The 18,569-nt window shown below is 47.7% G+C and overlaps 1 protein-coding gene across 2 annotated transcripts in view; it reads left to right on the top strand.

The window, feature by feature from the left end:
- COL5A1 (collagen type V alpha 1 chain) overlaps positions 1 to 18,569 on the top strand; it is a 125,191-nt gene that overhangs the window by 70,648 nt on the left and 35,974 nt on the right. For both annotated transcript variants that reach the window (XM_072352520.1, XM_072352522.1), the window contains exons 14-28: positions 1,890 to 1,946; positions 2,078 to 2,131; positions 2,389 to 2,442; positions 3,188 to 3,241; positions 4,525 to 4,578; positions 5,307 to 5,360; positions 6,699 to 6,743; positions 8,700 to 8,753; positions 9,818 to 9,862; positions 10,331 to 10,384; positions 10,960 to 11,004; positions 12,167 to 12,220; positions 14,709 to 14,753; positions 16,275 to 16,328; positions 17,494 to 17,538. In XM_072352520.1, coding sequence (XP_072208621.1) covers positions 1,890 to 1,946; positions 2,078 to 2,131; positions 2,389 to 2,442; positions 3,188 to 3,241; positions 4,525 to 4,578; positions 5,307 to 5,360; positions 6,699 to 6,743; positions 8,700 to 8,753; positions 9,818 to 9,862; positions 10,331 to 10,384; positions 10,960 to 11,004; positions 12,167 to 12,220; positions 14,709 to 14,753; positions 16,275 to 16,328; positions 17,494 to 17,538 — 768 coding nt within the window. The remainder of the gene's footprint in view (positions 1 to 1,889; positions 1,947 to 2,077; positions 2,132 to 2,388; positions 2,443 to 3,187; positions 3,242 to 4,524; positions 4,579 to 5,306; positions 5,361 to 6,698; positions 6,744 to 8,699; positions 8,754 to 9,817; positions 9,863 to 10,330; positions 10,385 to 10,959; positions 11,005 to 12,166; positions 12,221 to 14,708; positions 14,754 to 16,274; positions 16,329 to 17,493; positions 17,539 to 18,569) is intronic.

The following is an 18,569-nucleotide window of genomic DNA, read 5'->3' on the forward strand; positions in this document are numbered from 1 at the left end:
ATTGATGATCAAATAATCCCCGGCAATGTTTATTATTTAAGCTGACCGGTGAAACGAGATCAGCCATGCACGTTCCCAGTACAATTCCTGTTCTGTGGCTGGATGGGTATGTCAGGCTGTACATACTCATCTCTTCAAAACAAGACTTCATTTCTAGCTGGTACAGCTTTGAATCTTCCCTTTCATGCGTGCTTCTCTGAGGTTACTTTTGATCATTAGCTTGTTAAAAGCAGAAAAGCAGCTGGCACAATTACAGCTGAAAGCAACGTGTAGGCACCCCTCCATAAGCACATTGCTGCTGTATTTGCTCTGGTCCCATCCAGGCTGTGAGCAGCTGAGGGGAAGATGCACGATGGTTTAAGCAGGCTGTAAGCAGAGGGATGCAGCCGTGGGTGCTTTGCTCCTCTCGCAGCCACATTCAGTCACTCAGGGCTTCCCTGTGCTCCTCTGCCCTGAATGCCATCAGCCTACTGTTCCCAGCAGCTTGCGTTCACTTCAGCTGCTGAAATGGACTGAAAAACCAATCTCTTTCACCTCTGAGTGCAATAAAGTCCATTGGGATCACCAACCAGCAGGGTGACACGTGCCTCTTTCAGGTTTATAATGAGGACTTGAGCTCAGCTGGGGCTATTTTGTTTTCCATCCAGCTCTCCTTTATCTGAGGAGTTCAATTTTTCACATGCTCAGGCAGAGCACGGGGCCCTGACGCCACCAGCCGCTGCATTTTCCTATCCATTAACCTTCCTCTGAGAGTAACATTGGTGGATTATGATTCTTGTGTTACCTCGTCACTCTTAATTTCCAGGCTGCCTGCAGTTCTTCCTCCAGTATTTATTTTGCTGGGAAATGGACTTTTTGACCAGACTAATGTTTCATGGGGAGCATCTGCTTTCTCAGAGCCCATTTTTGAGTTGCTCTTGGGTTATTTTCTGCCTTACAAACAAAGTACCCCCTCCCCAACACACACACGGACAAAGAAAAGTCTCTTTTCCTCTGTTTTATTTTGTTTTCCACTTTTGGATAAAAGGTTTGCTTAAAAAAAAGAACAGCCCAAATCCTGTGTGAGCTGGGAGCTGTGTGAGAGAAGCTGAATATTTCCACAAAGAAAAGGATCCATTTCTTGGCTACCACCAACCCATCATCAGATGATTTCAGCTGAAATCCCAGAGCAGATAGGGAGATAAAAGGCATTTCTCAAGGGGAAATGATAGGCTGTGGCAGAGATGAGAAAGGAGTCCAGCAGGGGAAGTTCATCTCCTTCCTCTTCTTGATGTTGTTAATTGCATCATTGGGTTGATTTATTCCCTTCCATTTGGCTTTCAGTAGTCACCGAGCGTCGTCTGAGCCAGCAGTGTTTCTGAGCAGCTCCCTTGTAAAGAGGAGTTGCGAAATGGTGCCACATAATCCCACGTTTATTGCAATATTTAAGCACTTTCAAGTTCAATCATGGGTAGATTTTAATTGCCGGAGAGCACAGATAATTACAACTCTTATGAAGTGATGAATTGTCACAAGAGAGCACAGTGTCTGGTGATGTTACAAAGCACAGACAACCCCATTACCCACCATGGAAACTGCTAACCTAAGGTCTGGTTGCATGACCCCTTATCGAGCTAAAGCCCCCACCGTTGGAAATAGAGTTGTTCTGTTTGTGAGATATTACATGTGACCGTGGGCTTGGCCCATTTATGGATGCAGGAAGGAGTTAATTGACATTGCAGGCTACACTCTGGGAGTAAATTCATTGAGGTGGTGGAAACTGATGCAAGGGTTCATGCTTCTCAGGGAGTGGAGAGAATGCACAGCCCAGCTCATGGCATGGCGATGGCTTTGTGCCATTGTAGCAAAGCAGGGACACAACTAAAGCAATGGTTCTCTTTCTGTTGCAGCTGGCGTTGAGAGGACCAGCAGGTCCAATGGGTCTGACTGGGCGGCCTGGCCCCATGGTGAGTGACAAAGCAATTCTGGCACAGCAGATGCTTTCATTTGTTACCTGCATGGATGCCTCCTCTTTAACAACCTTTGGGTCTTCCCTTTGTTGGGACTAAATGCAACGGATCCTTTTCTGTGTCCACAGGGACCCCCGGGCAGTGGAGGATTGAAGGGCGAAGCTGGAGAAATGGGACCTCAGGTGTGTATGGGAGGGTAGGGGGGTAAGGGGACGTGGAGATGTGTGCTTGGAGGGCAGTGTGGGCGCAGCAGGTTCACACTGAGCCTCTTGTTGTGCCCTCAGACCCAGCTGTTCCCTTGCTACAACCGTGGCTGAGAAAGAGATGAGGTGTGGGTGGCCGTGTAAATACTATAGAGCAGCTGCTCTGACCAGCACAGGTTCCATCTGTCGTGCTTTTGCCTGACAGCATTTCTTTCTTTCTTCTCCCCGCATTGCAGGGTCCACGAGGCATCCAGGGCCCTCCCGGCCCGGCGGGGAAGCCTGGCCGCAGGGTGAGTGTCCCGGGAGCACTCCATCCCACTGCCAAGCAATTCCTGAGCTCTGAGAGCATTGCATAAGATCAGGCTGACGGCCAGCAGGGCTGCTCCAGGCCCTTTCGGTCCATCTGGGCAGACTGACGTGGGGATGGGAGCTCAGGATGCGGGGGGAGGAGGGGTGCTGGGAGAGCTGCGTGGCCATGCTTCCAGCACTCTTGTCCTCAGTTTGGCTTTGCAGTGCTGGGATGGGAAGTGTAGGAGTGCTGTTTGCTGCTTTGGGCAGTCCCATCTTTGCAGGGCATGAGGTCTCAGCCCCAGGGACCCAGGAATCAGTCAAAGTAGTGCTGAGTTGCTCTGTTGGTGTCCCCATAGCACAAATGCAAAATTTTGGGTTAGGCAGCCCTCAGGCTTTTTGTGTCAGTTTATGGGAGGAAGAAATGAGAAAGCCTTTAATAAACCTTCATTTTATTCCGATTCGTGGACATCAGCACCAACATTTCTAATTACGTACTGGACAGTCATTTATTCCAACCAGAGTTGCAGACCATCTCCGAGCACCCATGCAGTGAACCCAGCCCCTGGTTATCACCAGCCTTGAGCTTCAAGGGCAGAGCAGCATTTCCCCTTTACCAAAGGCTGCTTCTTCCCAAGCAGAGAGCTCTGGCTTCAACAGAAGCTCCCTGAGCTGCCAACTGAAGAGCAGATGTCCCCGCTGCCCTGCCTCACGCTTTGCATTTGACTTTGCTTTCCTCTCCTGCAGGGACGAGCTGGCAGCGATGGTGCTCGGGGGATGCCAGGGCAGACAGGACCAAAGGTAGCATCGTGTGTCTGTGTGCTTTGAGAACATGTATCTCTTGTAGCAAGCAGGAACAGAAGGGCCCTTGGCAGGGGGAGCCCACCTTGCTTGGAGGAGGAGCTGGAATGGTCTCAGGACACCTATGAAGATGTGGGCTCTACATTTGAGGATGGAGGGAAATTAAGCACACACCTACATGGCAGAAGAGCAGCAGATTGCCTTCTCTTTTGTTCGTTCTTTCTTTTTTTGGATGCAACTTTATTAAATTGCTGGATCCTCTTAAGAATGAAACACGCTCCCTTGGCTGCAGTTGTAGAACAAATACTTTGGAATCCTAATTACGAAAAACAAACATGAATGAGCAGTAGGAAACATCCTGAAATATAACTACCAAAGGAAAAAAAAAATACCTAATAACTGGGTGAGAAAATGTAGAAGGCGTGGTGAGGAATTTTAATGTGCTGTATTTATATCTGAGACAAAATCCTTTCATTCAGCTGAGATCTGCTGGTATTATCCAGCAAGAGAGGAGCTGTTCCACTGAAACTGAATGCAGGGAAAGTTTGCTCGGGGAATCGTGTATTAAAGGTTTAAGTACTTTATTATGTAGGTACTTAAAGCTGGAATAGATGGGGGGTTTTGATACAGAGACAGGAGACTGCGAATCATTTATCCAGTAAAGAGCTTTAATGAGCATCGACTGCCCCCAAAGGAGTGGATACCAGGGAAGAAGGGAAAACAGAATAACGAGCAGGGCTGGAAACGAGCTAACAGTGCTGTGTGCAGAGACAGAACGATGTCCCACAACCTGGGAAAGACAAAGGAGTGACTGGCTCCAGATCCATGGAGTCACCCCTTTTGTGACAGCACCTGTGTGCAGTCCCTGAGTCCAGCAGCCTACTGTGCTCCTTATAGGGTGAAGCAGATCTGCCTTCTGAGCCTGGCTGCATTAAGACAGTTCCCAGAGTTTGTTTGTTTATACGTTTGTCTCCTTGGACTGGAAGAGCATGTCTGGGAGTGAGATGCTTTCAATGATAGATAGGCTCCAAAATCCACGTGGAAAACTAATAAATGAGTAGGTGTTGGAGGAAGAGGGGAGAGGCAAAATGGCTTTATTTCAGCTTGTTCCTCTTTCCTTTATTCAATCTGTAACTGTGAAATCATCGCCAGTCTGATGGGAGGTGAAAGCCAAATGTCTGACAGAGAAAATCGATCCCTCCTTGACACACAAAGGAAACAAATCAGAAAGGTATTCATTCAAGAGCAGGGGGAAATGTGCATTAACCTGCTTTTTCTTCTAGGGTGACCGAGGGTTTGATGGCTTGGCTGGTTTGCCTGGTGAGAAGGGGAACAGGGTGAGTTCTCTCCCACTTGCCTTCTGGCTGCAGTCTGTAAGGAAACATTGGCAGGAGGGCAACAGTGCTGGGGACAAGAGTGTCCTATAGGAGAGTGCTGGATGTCACAGCACTCACATCCCTGGAAGTTGTGACACCCATCTGGGGTTGTCTGAAAGTGGGGGCAGAAATCACTCTAACAAAACAGAGGGTAAAAAAAATAAGAGGCAAAGCATGTGCCGTTGTGGATGGGAACTGCCAGCGATAAAATGGGATTCTTCTCTTTGGCTTATAATTAAGCAATGGGGAAAAAAAGCAAGAAGCTTGTTATTTCAGCAGGCTTGTTCATGCCTCCTCTCCCCAGAGGGAGCAGACAGTACTTTATAAAGAAGGCGAGTGCTTGAGCAGCAGAGGTTGCAAGCTGCACAGGAAAGGAATGACAGTGCCTGAGAGAGATGCTTCATCAGCCAGGAATGGAGCAACCAGCACACTTTGGAAGAAGGGCTGGTTGTGTGCAAAGCCCCAGTTGCACTCTGCTGAAGTTGCTGGAGCCCGTATGTGGCACTGAGGATACTCAGAGGGGCTTCAGAGAGAGCAGGGAGAAGGGAATGCAAGGTTACGAGTACCCTCAGCACTTGGTGCAGGCGCAACAGTCAATCTTAGTGTCAGGTTTCTCATGCTATCCAGTATCTTCCATTGCTAGAGTTGTGTCCTCCTCCTCTGAGGTTTATTCTGCCTTTCCTTTGTAGGGTGAACCAGGTCCCCATGGCCCCCCAGGGGCACCCGGAGAGGACGGGGAGAGGGTAAGTTTATCTCTTGATGCAGCAGTCCCTTGAATTCATAACTAAGCCCTGCAAAGAAGAAGCAGATGTGATGCCAGGCAGACACGTGGTGGGAGCCAGCACTGAGTACGTGTCCCTCATTGCCATCGAGTGCAGCACATCACCTTGTGCACAGGGGGAGCAGAGCATTGCTGGGAGGAAACGTTGTGAGGAATGTGTTTTCTAAAGGTCTGCTCAGAAAGCTCTGGTTTTGTCAGGAAAAAGATACCATTTTCATTGTCTAGCTGTGCTGCTTGTTTTCTGAGGTGGAGTAAATTGTAGCAAGAAATTGCAGACGGATGCGGGAGGCAAAGATGAAATTGTTTGCTGCCTTAACACTGTGTAGTCAATAATCAGAAAGCCTTTAGCAAAGCTCAGACTAAGTGATTACAGGCCTAGGAGGGCTGGTGCAAGAGGAGAGATTGCAAATGTATAGCTCAGAGATATGTGTGCTTTAATTGGAGGGGTGAGTATGGATTTCCCAGGCTCTAATCCCACTCCACAACGTTCTCTTTCCACCTTTGGCTATTTGTTACCTCTGTAAAACATGGATAACAACACCTCCCTCGCCACAAAGTTGGGAGGATTAATTCATTGTGGATGTGCGGTGCTTTGAAGTTGAAAATACCTAACGTGTCTTTTGGGAGAGGAAGAGCCTAAAGTGAAAAAGAACCATGGAAGGGGCAGAGAAGCTTGGAGGACGTTAGCTGGGTATGATAGAATGCATTTTATTGGCAGCAGAGGAGAGTTTACAAGTGCTGGCTAGGACTGATTGCCTTAAGAATGAGTGAGCTGGGACTGACATTGTGTCCCTAGGGGCGTTTTTGGTGGTTTAAAGGTGTCTTGGAGGAATCTCTGTCCAGTTCTCCCCAGTGGGCATCAGCAGAGAGTGGGTGTAGGGGGATGAGGAATGACCCCTCTGGTTTATCTGAGGAGCCAATGGGTTAATCTGGCTCCATCAGATCCCAGGACAGCATTCTCATGCTGGTTTCCCACTCCGTTAAGTACTAAATCTTGTGGTTATTGACTCACATGCCCTGAATTGTTCCTACAGTATCTTGTCTGTTAGCAAAATCCATCCTTATAAACACCGACATGAATTATGAAGTATCCTTACAGCATTTCTAATCCTTGGTAAATTCTGCACACGCAGTATTAGTCTCGCGGCTTACGAGGCCTCCCTTATGCACGGCTACCCTTTCCTTGCTCCAGGGAAGCTGCTTTTCAATGTGATTATTATTTAACAAGAATGAAACACCTGTGATGTGACTGAAATATAACTGCTGTGCTCTGTCTCTCTGTGTCTTTGCTGCCGGGCAGGGGGATGATGGAGAAGTTGGACCCAGAGGGCTGCCCGGAGAACCTGTGAGTATCTCCTTCTGCAGCATGCTGGGCAGGGGGCTGGATGTGATCGTGGCACTTAGGGGTCCCATGGGGCAGCTCTTCAGGTGCTAAGGACCCCTGAGGTCCTGCCAGGATTGAGCTTCCCTGGCTTGAAGACCCAAGTGTACGCTCAAAGGGTCTGCCCTAATGGCTGCTCCTCTTTTCTCACTCTGGCCACTGTAGAAACGCAGTTGTTTCTGAGCTTTGCTTTCTGATGAGTGAAATTTTGTTTGCTCAGTGGCTAAACTTAAACCTGGCTCAGGTCAGTCTCATTTTTCCTACCTGTATCCTTTAGGAGTCAATTAAGTGGGCTGGGGAGCAAAGGATGTATGTGGAATGTGGGGTTTTGTGGGTGCCAACTGGGACTGCATCTCAGTGTGTGATCCTAGCAGGGTTAACCCCTGGGACCAATGGGTTGGTGCTCTGTTCAACTTGCATGGAGCTGCAGCTCACTGTGTTGTCAGAATATCCCACCAAAAAGAAACAGATGAGTTTTCAATTTCAGACTCAGAAAGCAATTTCTGCCTCAAGAACCAAGTGTTTGTGGCGATATTGGCAGTGATAAACTCTGTCTGGCTGTAGACTTTAGTCTGTAATGCCGTTGTTGGCTGCTCGTTATATCCAAAATGCATTTCCTTCATTAAACAAAGAACATTCACCATCTGCCATTGGCCGTCAGCTTTGATTTCAAGGTGTCTTATTTTGTTGTTGTAAGGCCCAGCGTGGTGGCCCAAGAGTAATTGATGGAACTGCTGGACACGCTTCACGTGGGAAAGGAAGGCTTGGCATTTATGGGCTCATTGGAACTAGATTACAGACAAGATGTCTGATTAACTTCTGGGGAAGATTAATCAACCCAGCTATCTGCTCAGCACAAGTCTAAGCAATAACTTACGGGTTATTAACTTCTTAAAAGCATTTATGTGCTAAAGTAACAGGGTAACAAAAGGGGAAGTTAAATGTTGATAACACATGCAGAGAAGTTGATCTTTATAGCAGCAACGCAAGAAAAAGATATCTGTGATGGCCAGAGGAGAGGTCTTAATTGCACTATGAGAAACTGTTTGGTCCCAAGTATACATCCCAAATCTGCTTGTTTCTATCTGCTCTAAGCCAAAAAAGAATCTTCCCAAATATAATGGCAAATGAAACCAGTGATGGGCCTTCCATTCCCAGAGCTGGTTTGTACCAGCATCAGGACCCCTGGGAAGGAGCTGCCTACCAATGCTTCTTATTGGCTGCACAGCCACCAGGTAGAGGAGCTGCCAGGTGTGCTTTGCAAAGTCAGTCTTGGTAAATTGAAGCATTCATTGTTGAGTTTAACTTCTCAAATGGAGACAGTTATTTTGCCATGCAGTTCTCAGATGTCCCTGAGTTTCCCTGAAGGTGATGCTGGTGAGAAAGCTGAAACTGGAAGGAAAGCACCACGATAAGCAGTCATAGAACCAAACGCCCTTTAAAAATGTACTTTTGTGCTGCAGGCTAAAAACCTTTTCCAGCCTTGCTGCGTTGTACAGATTGTCAATGATTAAAATTAAATCTGGAGCAATTTGGTAATGCTAACCCTAATGATCCATTAGTGGAATCGGTTCATTTTTCATAACGCTCTCCAGCTAGAATGACTTGGCTGCAACGTATTTTGCATCACTGTGTTCATTACAGGGTAATCCAGGAACATGATTAAATTATTTATTAAAGAAAAAAAAAGTGGCTGAAATAGGTCTTTTTCCAATCCAAAAAAGAAAGGTCTGCATGTATATTATTTATCCCTCCAAAAGCACTTGAAGGGTGCTCACACGCAGGGTTTCTCTTGCTGCTTTTGGAGCACAGAATGATGCTGTTAGTGCAAAAGCAGTGGTCAGCCCTGAGGATGTGCTGGGCAGTGTGATGTTTGTGGGGGAGCATGGGGAGCACTAACCATGCTTGTTTTCTCCCTAGGGTCCCCGAGGACTGCTTGGACCCAAGGGGCCACCAGGACCACCAGGGCCACCGGTACGTTCCCAGGGCTTCCTTCCTTGGGCATCTCAGCAGCACCACCTTATGCCCATCCATCATTTGAGCACATAACGCACCTGTGTAACTGTGTACATCTGTGCCACGTAAAGAAGCACTGCATAAAAGGCTGCATTCTGACCTGTTTTCTGTGCTGTCTCACCTATGTAAGGCAGCTCAAGGCTTGGCCCACTTGAGTAGAAATTAATACCCAGCTCATGCTGAAAGGGGAAGAATGAGAGCTATTAACACAGTGCCTTGTGCTATTAACTTTTGCCTGAGGGCTGTTGAGCCTTTAGAGTGGTTTGTTCATATTCTGGGTAAAAGCCAAGGCAGGAACGTGCAGTTAGTTTTGCAGGAGGCAGTCACCTTATCTGCTGTGCCCTGCTGGCCGGGGAAGTGCTGCTGTAAGGGCTCGTTCTGCAAATCACTGCAGCTCACTGAAGCCCTTGGACTTAAGAGCTGAACCCTGTGCTGCTGCAAGAGCTGAAGGGGTCAGTGCTTTAATAGTGAGTGTTAGGAGGTCCTTAAGACCTTCCGGGACATGAAGATATCTTCGCTTTGAAGTGCAGTCCTGCTGAAATTCAGCGTGGGTTTAAGATCCACTCCAAAACTGCCAGGTCTTCCCATGAGCACGCTGTTAGGAATGGATAAGGCAACCTGCCCTGGAGCAAAGTGGTGAAAGCAGAAACCTCATCCCAAGGTCTGCACTTGGCCACATAGACCTTGCTGGAGATGCTTAGGAAGCTCATCACCCCTTTTGTAGCCAGGCTGTGCCGCTGCTGGGAGCAATCCAGCTGGGGATCATCAATCAGGTGCTGATTCTGCTTTTGAGGAAGGTTAAACCAGTGGGAAAAGACCAAAAAGACTTTTTTAAAGTGTAAATTTAAAGTGCAATATCATAGAATTGGATATTTGACCAAACACCTTTAGTAAATGGTTCCGTTTCCATGCAATCCAAAGGGCCTCCTGATGTTTTCTTGGTTTTATTGCATTTTTCCCTGCTTTTATGGTACAAAACAGGCAGATATTTTCTTCATGCTGTTTCTTAAATCCTTTCCCAGGGTGTGGCCGGCATGGATGGACAAACTGGTCCCAAGGGGAACGTGGTAAGTTCTTGCTGCCCATTTTACAAACAGTTCAGGCGTTGCAGAGAGAGAGTGTGTATGCAAAATGTGAAATGTACTCTATTCAATTAGATTTGCTAATTGGTTTTTAGTCTGGTCTAGACTCCTATCAGAGCCTGTGAAAACCACAGAGAGTATCTTCCTACAGCAAATGGTTGTTAATTTATTATAATTTCCGATGGAATTACACATTATTTCCCCATGAAAGATCAAACGTTCTCATCGAGATGTGTGCTGTTCTAATGAATATCGAAGTGCTGTAGCTTAAATGATGGGGGATGGGGGCGGCGGGGGGGGATCTTTATGTGTCTCGTACTTGACACTGCTGGGATGAAATGGACTCCTGCAAAATAGAGGCTGAGGATGCTATGAGAGGACTGGTGCCAAGCAGGAACTGGTGGCTCTGCTCCTTCTTTTCCTGCTTTCAGTTCTGCTGTTGCCTCCTCACAGGGTCCCCAGGGTGAACCGGGGCCTCCAGGCCAGCAGGGCAACCCAGGTGCTCAGGTAAGAGGAAAACTCTTTTTCTATTGGTAGAACAGAGAGATGCTGATTCTTGGCATGTTTTGCTCACCAGCCAATGGAGGGACCAGCAAAAAGATTTGCTGGGAATTGGCGTGATGTACATTGCTGGTCCAGAATCTTCCTGCAAGTGCCTCCATATTCAGATACCCCTTGTTCCCAGCTGTGATGCAAAGCCAAGCCCAGGTCCAAGCAGCCTCTTTGATTGAGCCATATTGTGTAGCTCGTTCATGACTTCTAGCATCCCATGGTTGGGTTACTGAGAGCCATAGCAGTGATGCAGATGTCCAAGTCTCACCATAAGCCCTCTGGGCACTTCTCACTCCTCAGAGCATCCCCATTCCCATCATGGGGGACAAACCACGAAGCAGGGCAGCTCTCAGGGGTCCATTCTAAAGCAAAACTTCATCACCTCTCACAAGACATTTTGAGAATGAATGGAGCCAGGGAAGTCTCCAGCCATCGCAGGCACTGGAATGATGCTCAGCTGAAGCACTGCCAAAATGCATTTGGAACGAATAGCTTGTTCCTTACTGACCCGAGGTTTTTTCTGTTCACAGGGTCTTCCAGGTCCACAAGGCCCCATCGGTCCCCCAGGAGAGAAGGTACATGGAAATGCTGCTGCTCTGACTTAAGACAACTGTTACCATTAATATGCATTTGCTGCTTCAGCTGCTTCTCTACCCCATATGCAACATCTGTTTGCAGCCGTGTCTATGAAAGTCTAATGTGGCTCATTCCAGACAGAAGGGAGACAAGAAAACACAGTTTACCTCTAATTCATAATATTTGCATTCATTTCCTATTTTAACAGAAACATTTTGCAGGCAGCCTATGGCAAAACATTAAGAGAGGGTTGAAAATTGTCTCTTTCAGTGGGCTAAGTGCCTGTAAGTCTGAGCAGGATGGTAATGGGAAGAGCTGTGGTTTTGGGTCACGCTCCTTGTCCCCTCTCCTGACCCGTGCCAGCAATCTGTGGCTTTCCTTTGCTGTTGACGTGGGGTAGCTGCTGTTCTCACATCCCCTGGCAGCCCTGAGACCATCAGGGTTTAGACAAGGGCATGGGTTTCTCTTACAGCGATGGCAGAGCTGTATTCCCCAGGTGCTTGTTGGCAGGGGATCTGTGATGGGTGGATGGGGTGAATCCCTGCTCACCTTGGTAGGCTGCAGTTACCCTTCAGGAGGAGAGGAGCAGAGTATTAGCAATTCCAGTGGCTAAAGGGCTCTTGGCTTTAAATGCTGAGTCATGGCACTTGCAGCAGTAGCAACACTCCTCAGTTGGGTGAGAAATCAGGTGTCTGCTTAATTAGAAAGGTAATCACTTAGCAATGTTAAAGCAGCAAGACACAGTCAATGGGGGCAGCTCCACTCTTCTAATTTTCTTCCTTTGCCAGTTAATCTTCTTGCCATTTGTCATCAAGGAGCGGGCATTTCTTGGTGCACGGATGCATCAATGCCCTCCTACCTGTGTCTGGAATGCTTTCCAGCAGGGCTGCAGCTGTTCCCAGCCTTGGCTCTGCTCCCAAGCCTTGTGCCTGGGCTCCTGCTGAGCTCTCCCTGCTGTACTGGGTCTGCTGAGGTGCTGGATCCATCCTGTCTTGCTGTAGTGACTCTGCCTAGAGATGTGAGCAGATTCCTTGCAAATCAAGGCAGCTTTTTCAGCTGACCCCTTTGTCTTCAGCCTTTCACAACTAAGGCAAGCAAGAATGATGCTCTGGGGGCTCTGACTGTTGCAGCTGTTGATTTTTCTTTTCTCTTTGTTTTTAGGGGCCACTGGGCAAACCTGGTCTTCCTGGCATGCCTGGTGCAGACGGTCCTCCGGTAAGTCTGCTGTCCCCACTGCTCTGCTTGGCACAGGGACTGTGGGGTTGATCCTGCACCCATCCATCCTGGTTGCACCATGGGCCTATGGTTTCCCCTTGGCTGATGGGGTCTGAGCTGGAGAAGCCCTGGCCCTGCTCTGAGCTTTTCTCAGCCTCACAGTGTGCTCTCTTTGGGCTTCTCCTTCCCATCCTCCCGTTTCTCCTCTCTGTTTCATAGTATCATATTATAGTATCATAGTATCGTGCGAGTTGGAAGGGACCTTAGAGATGTGGGTTCATGTGGGTTTGCAGCTCACAGAGGTAAGGGTGGTCTCACGTGGGTACTGCTAACACAGAGTGCTTAACTCCAGCCGTCCCTGGGTGCTGCTGCAGAGCACTGATAACAGCAGGTTGCAGTGGCTCATCAGCTGGATTCTTGCATCTTCCTCCTTAATGTGACTTCAAACATCTGCTCCTTTTGCTAGAGAAAGGCCACTTGGTGTGTGGCCTTTACAACAGACCTCATTTCTGCACACCTCTGAGACACCTGATTTTGTGGATGACAATTGGGAAAACAGTTCCCTTCCACTAATGCAAACAGAAAGCATGGTCCAAAATAAATAAATGCATTTTCCACCCTGGGCTTATCATTCATACAAAGGCATTTCAAACATGCTTATGATTGTTAGCTAAGTCAATAGAGCAGCTAAAGCAAAGCCCAGAACATCTCTAAGGCTGTAGCTTTCAATGTGAAGTTCTTGCAGCAGCCTCCAGGAAGCTTCAACTGGAGAAGATCTGCTTTGTGCACATTGAAGGCTGTGTAAGATCAGCAAGTTGAGCATGGACAGACATACATGGACACATGGCCATTGGTAGCCACATAGTTTGCAGCAGGTTGTAGGTTTGTTGCACTTTCCAAGGACAAGACCTGCCCATATTCTCTTCATAGAAGTTGGTCTTGAAAGCCATCTGAAAATCCCTAAGGGCCTGGAGCACCTTGCTGTGAGAGCCAGCTGAGTTGCTCATCACTTTTTGATCTTAGTGACAGTAATGGAGATGGGCGTTTGGGGAACAGTGGCGATTTAGTGTCGAATGGCTAGGAGCCTCTCAAGTCCTGTTGTGCTTTCTCATTCTGATTCCCCTGGGCTGCAGGCAGATGTCAGGAGCCCAAGGCAAGCAGTTATGTACCTCCCCCACCCCCCTTCCAATGCACTGTTGGTGCTGTTTAAACTCTGAGGACAAACTCAGATTGCAGTTTCTCTCCATTTTGTTGATGCATGACTGGCAGCTGTCATTTTGTTTCTTTATTAAACCCACTTGTTTTATGAATTCCTGCTTGTTTGACATTCCTGATATGAAGACTGACTGTGGAAAATAGTTCTGTGATTTGCTGTATTGCTAGAAAGTCGCTTGTGTATTTCAGGAAGAGTTCATATGTAAAGCAACCACTGCAAAAGGCTTTAATCATAAAACAGAATCATAGAATGGAATGGGTTGAAAAGAACCATAAGGATCATCTCATTCCAACCCCCTGCTATGTGCAGGGTCACCAACCTCCAGATCTGGCTGCCCAGAGCCACATCTAGCCTGGCCTTTAATGCCTCCAGGGATGGGGCATCCACAGCCTCCTTGGGCAAAAGGAGCTGGATGTGCTCTCATATTTAAAGGAAAAAAGAAAGGAAGGTGCCTGGCTGTGCAGCACTGTGCCCTAGAAGAGGGTTAATTGCTTTTGTACAGACATCGCCAGACAGAGGTGCATCTTCTGACCTGGCTCCATTTTGGTTCCTGTAGTAGGAAAACCAAGACTACAAACTGCTCCCATGGATTTCCTCATTTTCTCACTATTCCCTCCTGCTGTACGTGAGGCAATTCGCACTTTTGCTTTCTGCTGATTGAAATCCCAGCAAAGGGCTGCTTCTCAAAGCTGTGATTGAAGACGTGGTGGGAGCTCTTGGACGTTGGTTATTCAGCATCAAATCCCAAGAGGAATGCTGGCCAGCATCCAGCCACCACTGGACAGGGATGCAGTTTAGCTGTGCCTTTGTCATGAGATCCTGTAACTGACTCCAGGAATTAAGAAATTAATGAGGGGCTCTGACCAGTCTGGGCATCTTGTGACCTTCACAAGTTTGCTAACACATGGAGTTAATTTTCCCTTTCCAACCCCCCTCCCCAACTGCAGTATTTCTGTGCTGCTTGCTGCTGGTCTTACTGAGGTGTCCTAATATGCAACAAACACTGCAAAACAGTTTGTGCTTCTCAAGGTGGTGAAGAGTGAGGAGGTTGAATAACCGAGGATAACAATGCAAAGGACTAAACGCAGTCTTCCTGTATTTTGGGAGATGCCTGCTGGCTTCAGGGGGGCTTCTCCTATCAGTGAGAGCTTCCCAGAGAGCAGCTGTTGTATGGCAAATAGATCAGAGTTGCCTGAATGAGCCTGTTGGCCTCCAAAGCATTAGGCATGCACTAAACCCATTTTTAACTCTGTTTGTCTCTTTTATTAATAGGGTCATCCTGGCAAGGAAGGTCCTCCTGGAGAGAAGGGGAGTCAGGTAGGTGTCAATGAGTTCCTCGTTACCGTTAAGTATTGCAAAATATGAATTAAGAATCTAATGTTAGTTTTAAGACAGAAGATTCATTGCCAGGGCAGCATGGAAGTGCTGCAGCCAGTGAGCTGCCGCTTGTAGGACTGAGGTTTTGCTGTTAAGGCTCGTGGTTCTTCCCAAAATAAAGCAAACAGTGTTGTTAAGAAGATGCTTGCCAGCACAAGGATTCTGCTAGCAGAGTCGTATCAGCAGTTTCCCAATCCTGGCTGACACGGCATCACTGCAGGCACCAAGGTTGCAAGCTGGGGCCAGGATGTAGGTACTGGTGGGGACAGGCCTGAGCTGGGGGGCTGAGACAGCAGGACTTGGGTCAGTAATGGGAGACCTGAAGCTGCAGAGGAAAGTCTTTTAATCAGACATAAAGAAATATCCTTTGTGGCGCAGGGGGGATGCAGAACATAACTCTTCCTGTATTTCTGCTTTTCTATTTTCTCCTTCTCCCCCCTGACTCAAAGTCCCTATTTAACAATATATTTGAGAATACTGCTGGAGGCCAAAGTCCTTGAATTATACAGCTGTCTGTCTGTCTGGGAGATTTACCATCTGCCTTCCCTCTGCGTCCCATTCAATTGAGAAGCACTGCATGTATCAGCAAGTAAAGGAGCACAGCCCAGTGCCCTGTGGTCCCCATGCAGCACAGTGCCCATTTATCCATGCATCCCACGTGGCAGGATGTAAAAACCCAAGCGTGGCTGTGATGGAGGACATGAAACAAATACCAGGGAGTCAGCAGGAGGATTAGAGGGCCAGAGTGCAGCTTTCTGTGTGAGTTATTTCTCCAGCAGCATTGGATGCCTGTCGGTGTCAGGCTGGTGGAAGTGGAAGGGTGTTTATTTAGCTGGTTAATTGAGCAAAGTAAAAGCCAAGTGGTTCGGTAAAGAGTGTGATTGGTGGACAGTGAGGCAGCAGAGTGGTGATGGAGCAGCTGCAGGGTGCATGCATGCAGCATCACGGTGCCATTGGTGCTTTGCAGCTTCCAGCACTGCAGGCATCTCCTCTGCAGTGCGGTGAGGCAGAAGGGCAGCACCCCAGGCATATGCCTGCAGCAATAACTGCTCCCTGTGATACCGCCCTGAGCTGTGTCTCATCTGAATGGGGATGCTGGTTTGGGAGTGGAGAGGTAATAGAAAAAGAGCTTTCTTCTTCCTTCAGAGTTGTTTTTCTGTCCAACCCAACGCACAAGTCACCTATCTTATGTACAAATCCCTTTCTACCAAGAAGTCGTTGTCTTGTCCCCTCTCTTTGTTCTTTCCCACCATACATATCTTTGCTGCTGGCTGAGCTGGGCACATCTGCTCCCTGTGATGTTCCTGTGCTGTTCTGAGCTATTTTCAGGTGGCTGCTGCCACTTCTGCCTGGTCTGAAGCAGCCAGATGGATGAGATATTTGATTTCCACACACTCTCTTTATTGCTGCACCTTCACATTGATTTGATGTGTTTTTCTTTGTGTGTTTTATTCACCCCAGGGTCCACCAGGCCCTCAGGGCCCCATTGGTTATCCAGGACCACGTGGAGTCAAGGTAAGGAGGTGCCAAAGCAGCATCCCCACGTTGCTTGCCCAAACTTGACTACTTTGTCTTGTGCAGGAGATGGATGAGGTGCTCCTGGTTGTACCGAGCATCCAGGGGAAGGGTGCTCTGTGTGCTCTGGTTCTAGCTGAGTGTGCTTTTAGTGCCCTAGTGCATAGGGCCACCTCGGTGATGCCATGTTTGTTGCTTGACCAAGCCTCGGTCTTGTGTCTTCTAGCAGGCTTCCAAGCCTCCTGCTTTCCAACAACACCTTCAAACATCATTCAGTGCTTTGAGGAGAGACTGCTCTCTTAATTCTTCTTGAACATGGCTCAGTCCCCTTCCAATCATTTCCAGTTTACAGCCAAAGTAAATCTCAGCCAGAATGTGAAGGCTTTAACAGGGCTTGTTAATAAAACAAAATGCCTGCTCCTAAAACAAAGCAAGCTTTTCATGCTCCCAGTCCAAAACCTTGTGAGATGGTGCTTGTGTGTCTCAGCGATGTGCTCCTACAGTGGGCTGAGTCCCAGCTCTCCCCTCACTCCTGCTGCTGGCTGCATTTGCTGATAAAGAGGCAGTGGGGATTTTTCCCTGTACAGCTTTGGCTGTTCCACCCCATCACCAAGTATTGGTTCAGGTGCAGTTGCATCTCGCTTCCCAGTAAATCAGCAAGGATCTGTGCTCATGGATACAAACACAGACTGGAGTCCATGGATAGAGTTAAACCTTAAAGCCCCATCTGTCTTTTTTTCAATAGCAGAAACCCATTTGCCGTTCTGCCTTCTAAACTTGAGCTGAATGCACGTAGCCAAAGCAAGCTTTCATCTCAGTTCTTGCAAAGTTACAGATGGAGCTGCAGTGGTCCATTAGGGAATGGCTTGCTATTGTGTTTACCACTAAAGTGGAACTGTTCCACGTTACAGTGATCTGCAGAAAAAATGTGTCATGCACCAAATCCGTGGTGCGTACAGAAGAGGTTTTGCTTCCTACAAGCAGCATCCTATTAACTGAGAGAACCTTCAGTTCCGAGGGAAAAAATGCGTCTCATTGGGTTTGCAGCTATAAATAATGTTCAGGTTATGCTTTGCTTGTGTTCTACTGCGCACGTTTCGATGTGCTTTTAATTATCCTTTGTCTTGACATGTGCCACATAACACCTTGTTTTATCTTCCCCAAGGGAGCGGATGGTGTTCGTGGGTTGAAGGGCACCAAAGGTGAAAAGGTGGGTTTGTGCTTTGTGTTTGGATTGATTATCTACAGCTCCAGAGCAGTTTTGCAGACCCATCCTGCTGGATTCTGCCTGTGAAATTCTCTCACATAAGGGAATCCCATTTGATGAACACCTGGGAGCAATGCAGCCCCATGACCTGCTCAGGTTCCGGGTCTCTTTGCTGCAGTGAGTTGGTACCAATAGCTCAGCTCCAGCTTTGGGATGATTTCCTTCTGACAGAATTTGCAGCTTGAGTTTTCTGGGCACGATTCCATGGAAGATGAAGGGTTTGTGGTGTGTTACAGCTGGGTAATTGCTGGACCTGGGGAGTACAACATATGGGATGTGCTATCCAGACTGGTCATTAGAGCAGCTCGTGAAGCCCAAGTCAGAAAGGAAGCGGACCCAGTCTGTCTGTTTGCATGTCAAAGATGCAGCTGGGTTCTCACAAACGAGATGGAGAAAAGTCTCCAGCTCCAGCCCTAACAATAATCAGCACCAAATCTAAGCAATTCAGCTAGTGAAATCTTGGCAGGGACCTTCCAAACTTTAAAGGTCTTTCTGGGAATGGTGTCCTCATTACCTATGAGAGATTTGCTGTAGGATGAAATACATTATTGATTTGAGTTCTGCAATTAAACCTTCTTGGCTGAAAGAAATACTGCCACTGTCCTAGAGGTTCCCTCGAAGCGTGGTGTAAAACATCCTCCGTGAAAATAAAGCCAGTTGTACTGCAGAAATAATTGGTTCCCTGTACTGGCAAGGTGTTGTTAGTCACAATGAGCCAGATCTGTGATATCCTGGCTGGCAGGCAGTGGGGGATGTGAAGGAATCCTTCCTTGTGAGCCCTTTGGGGACCTCGGTGGCTGCAGCCTGCCTGGGTTTTCATCTGAGTGTTCTCACACTTGTTTGTATGCACTGAGGTCTTACAGAAGCTGGTGTTGTTCTTGCTGGGTAGGGACCATACAATGAGACTGGGTGAGCCTTGATTCTTTTTGTGTTTTATTGTTTTCCATCTACACGCTTTGACTGTTTTTTTCCTC

Source organism: Excalfactoria chinensis, chromosome 18 (genome assembly GCF_039878825.1).
Source record: "Excalfactoria chinensis isolate bCotChi1 chromosome 18, bCotChi1.hap2, whole genome shotgun sequence".
Lineage (NCBI taxonomy): Eukaryota > Metazoa > Chordata > Aves > Galliformes > Phasianidae > Excalfactoria > Excalfactoria chinensis.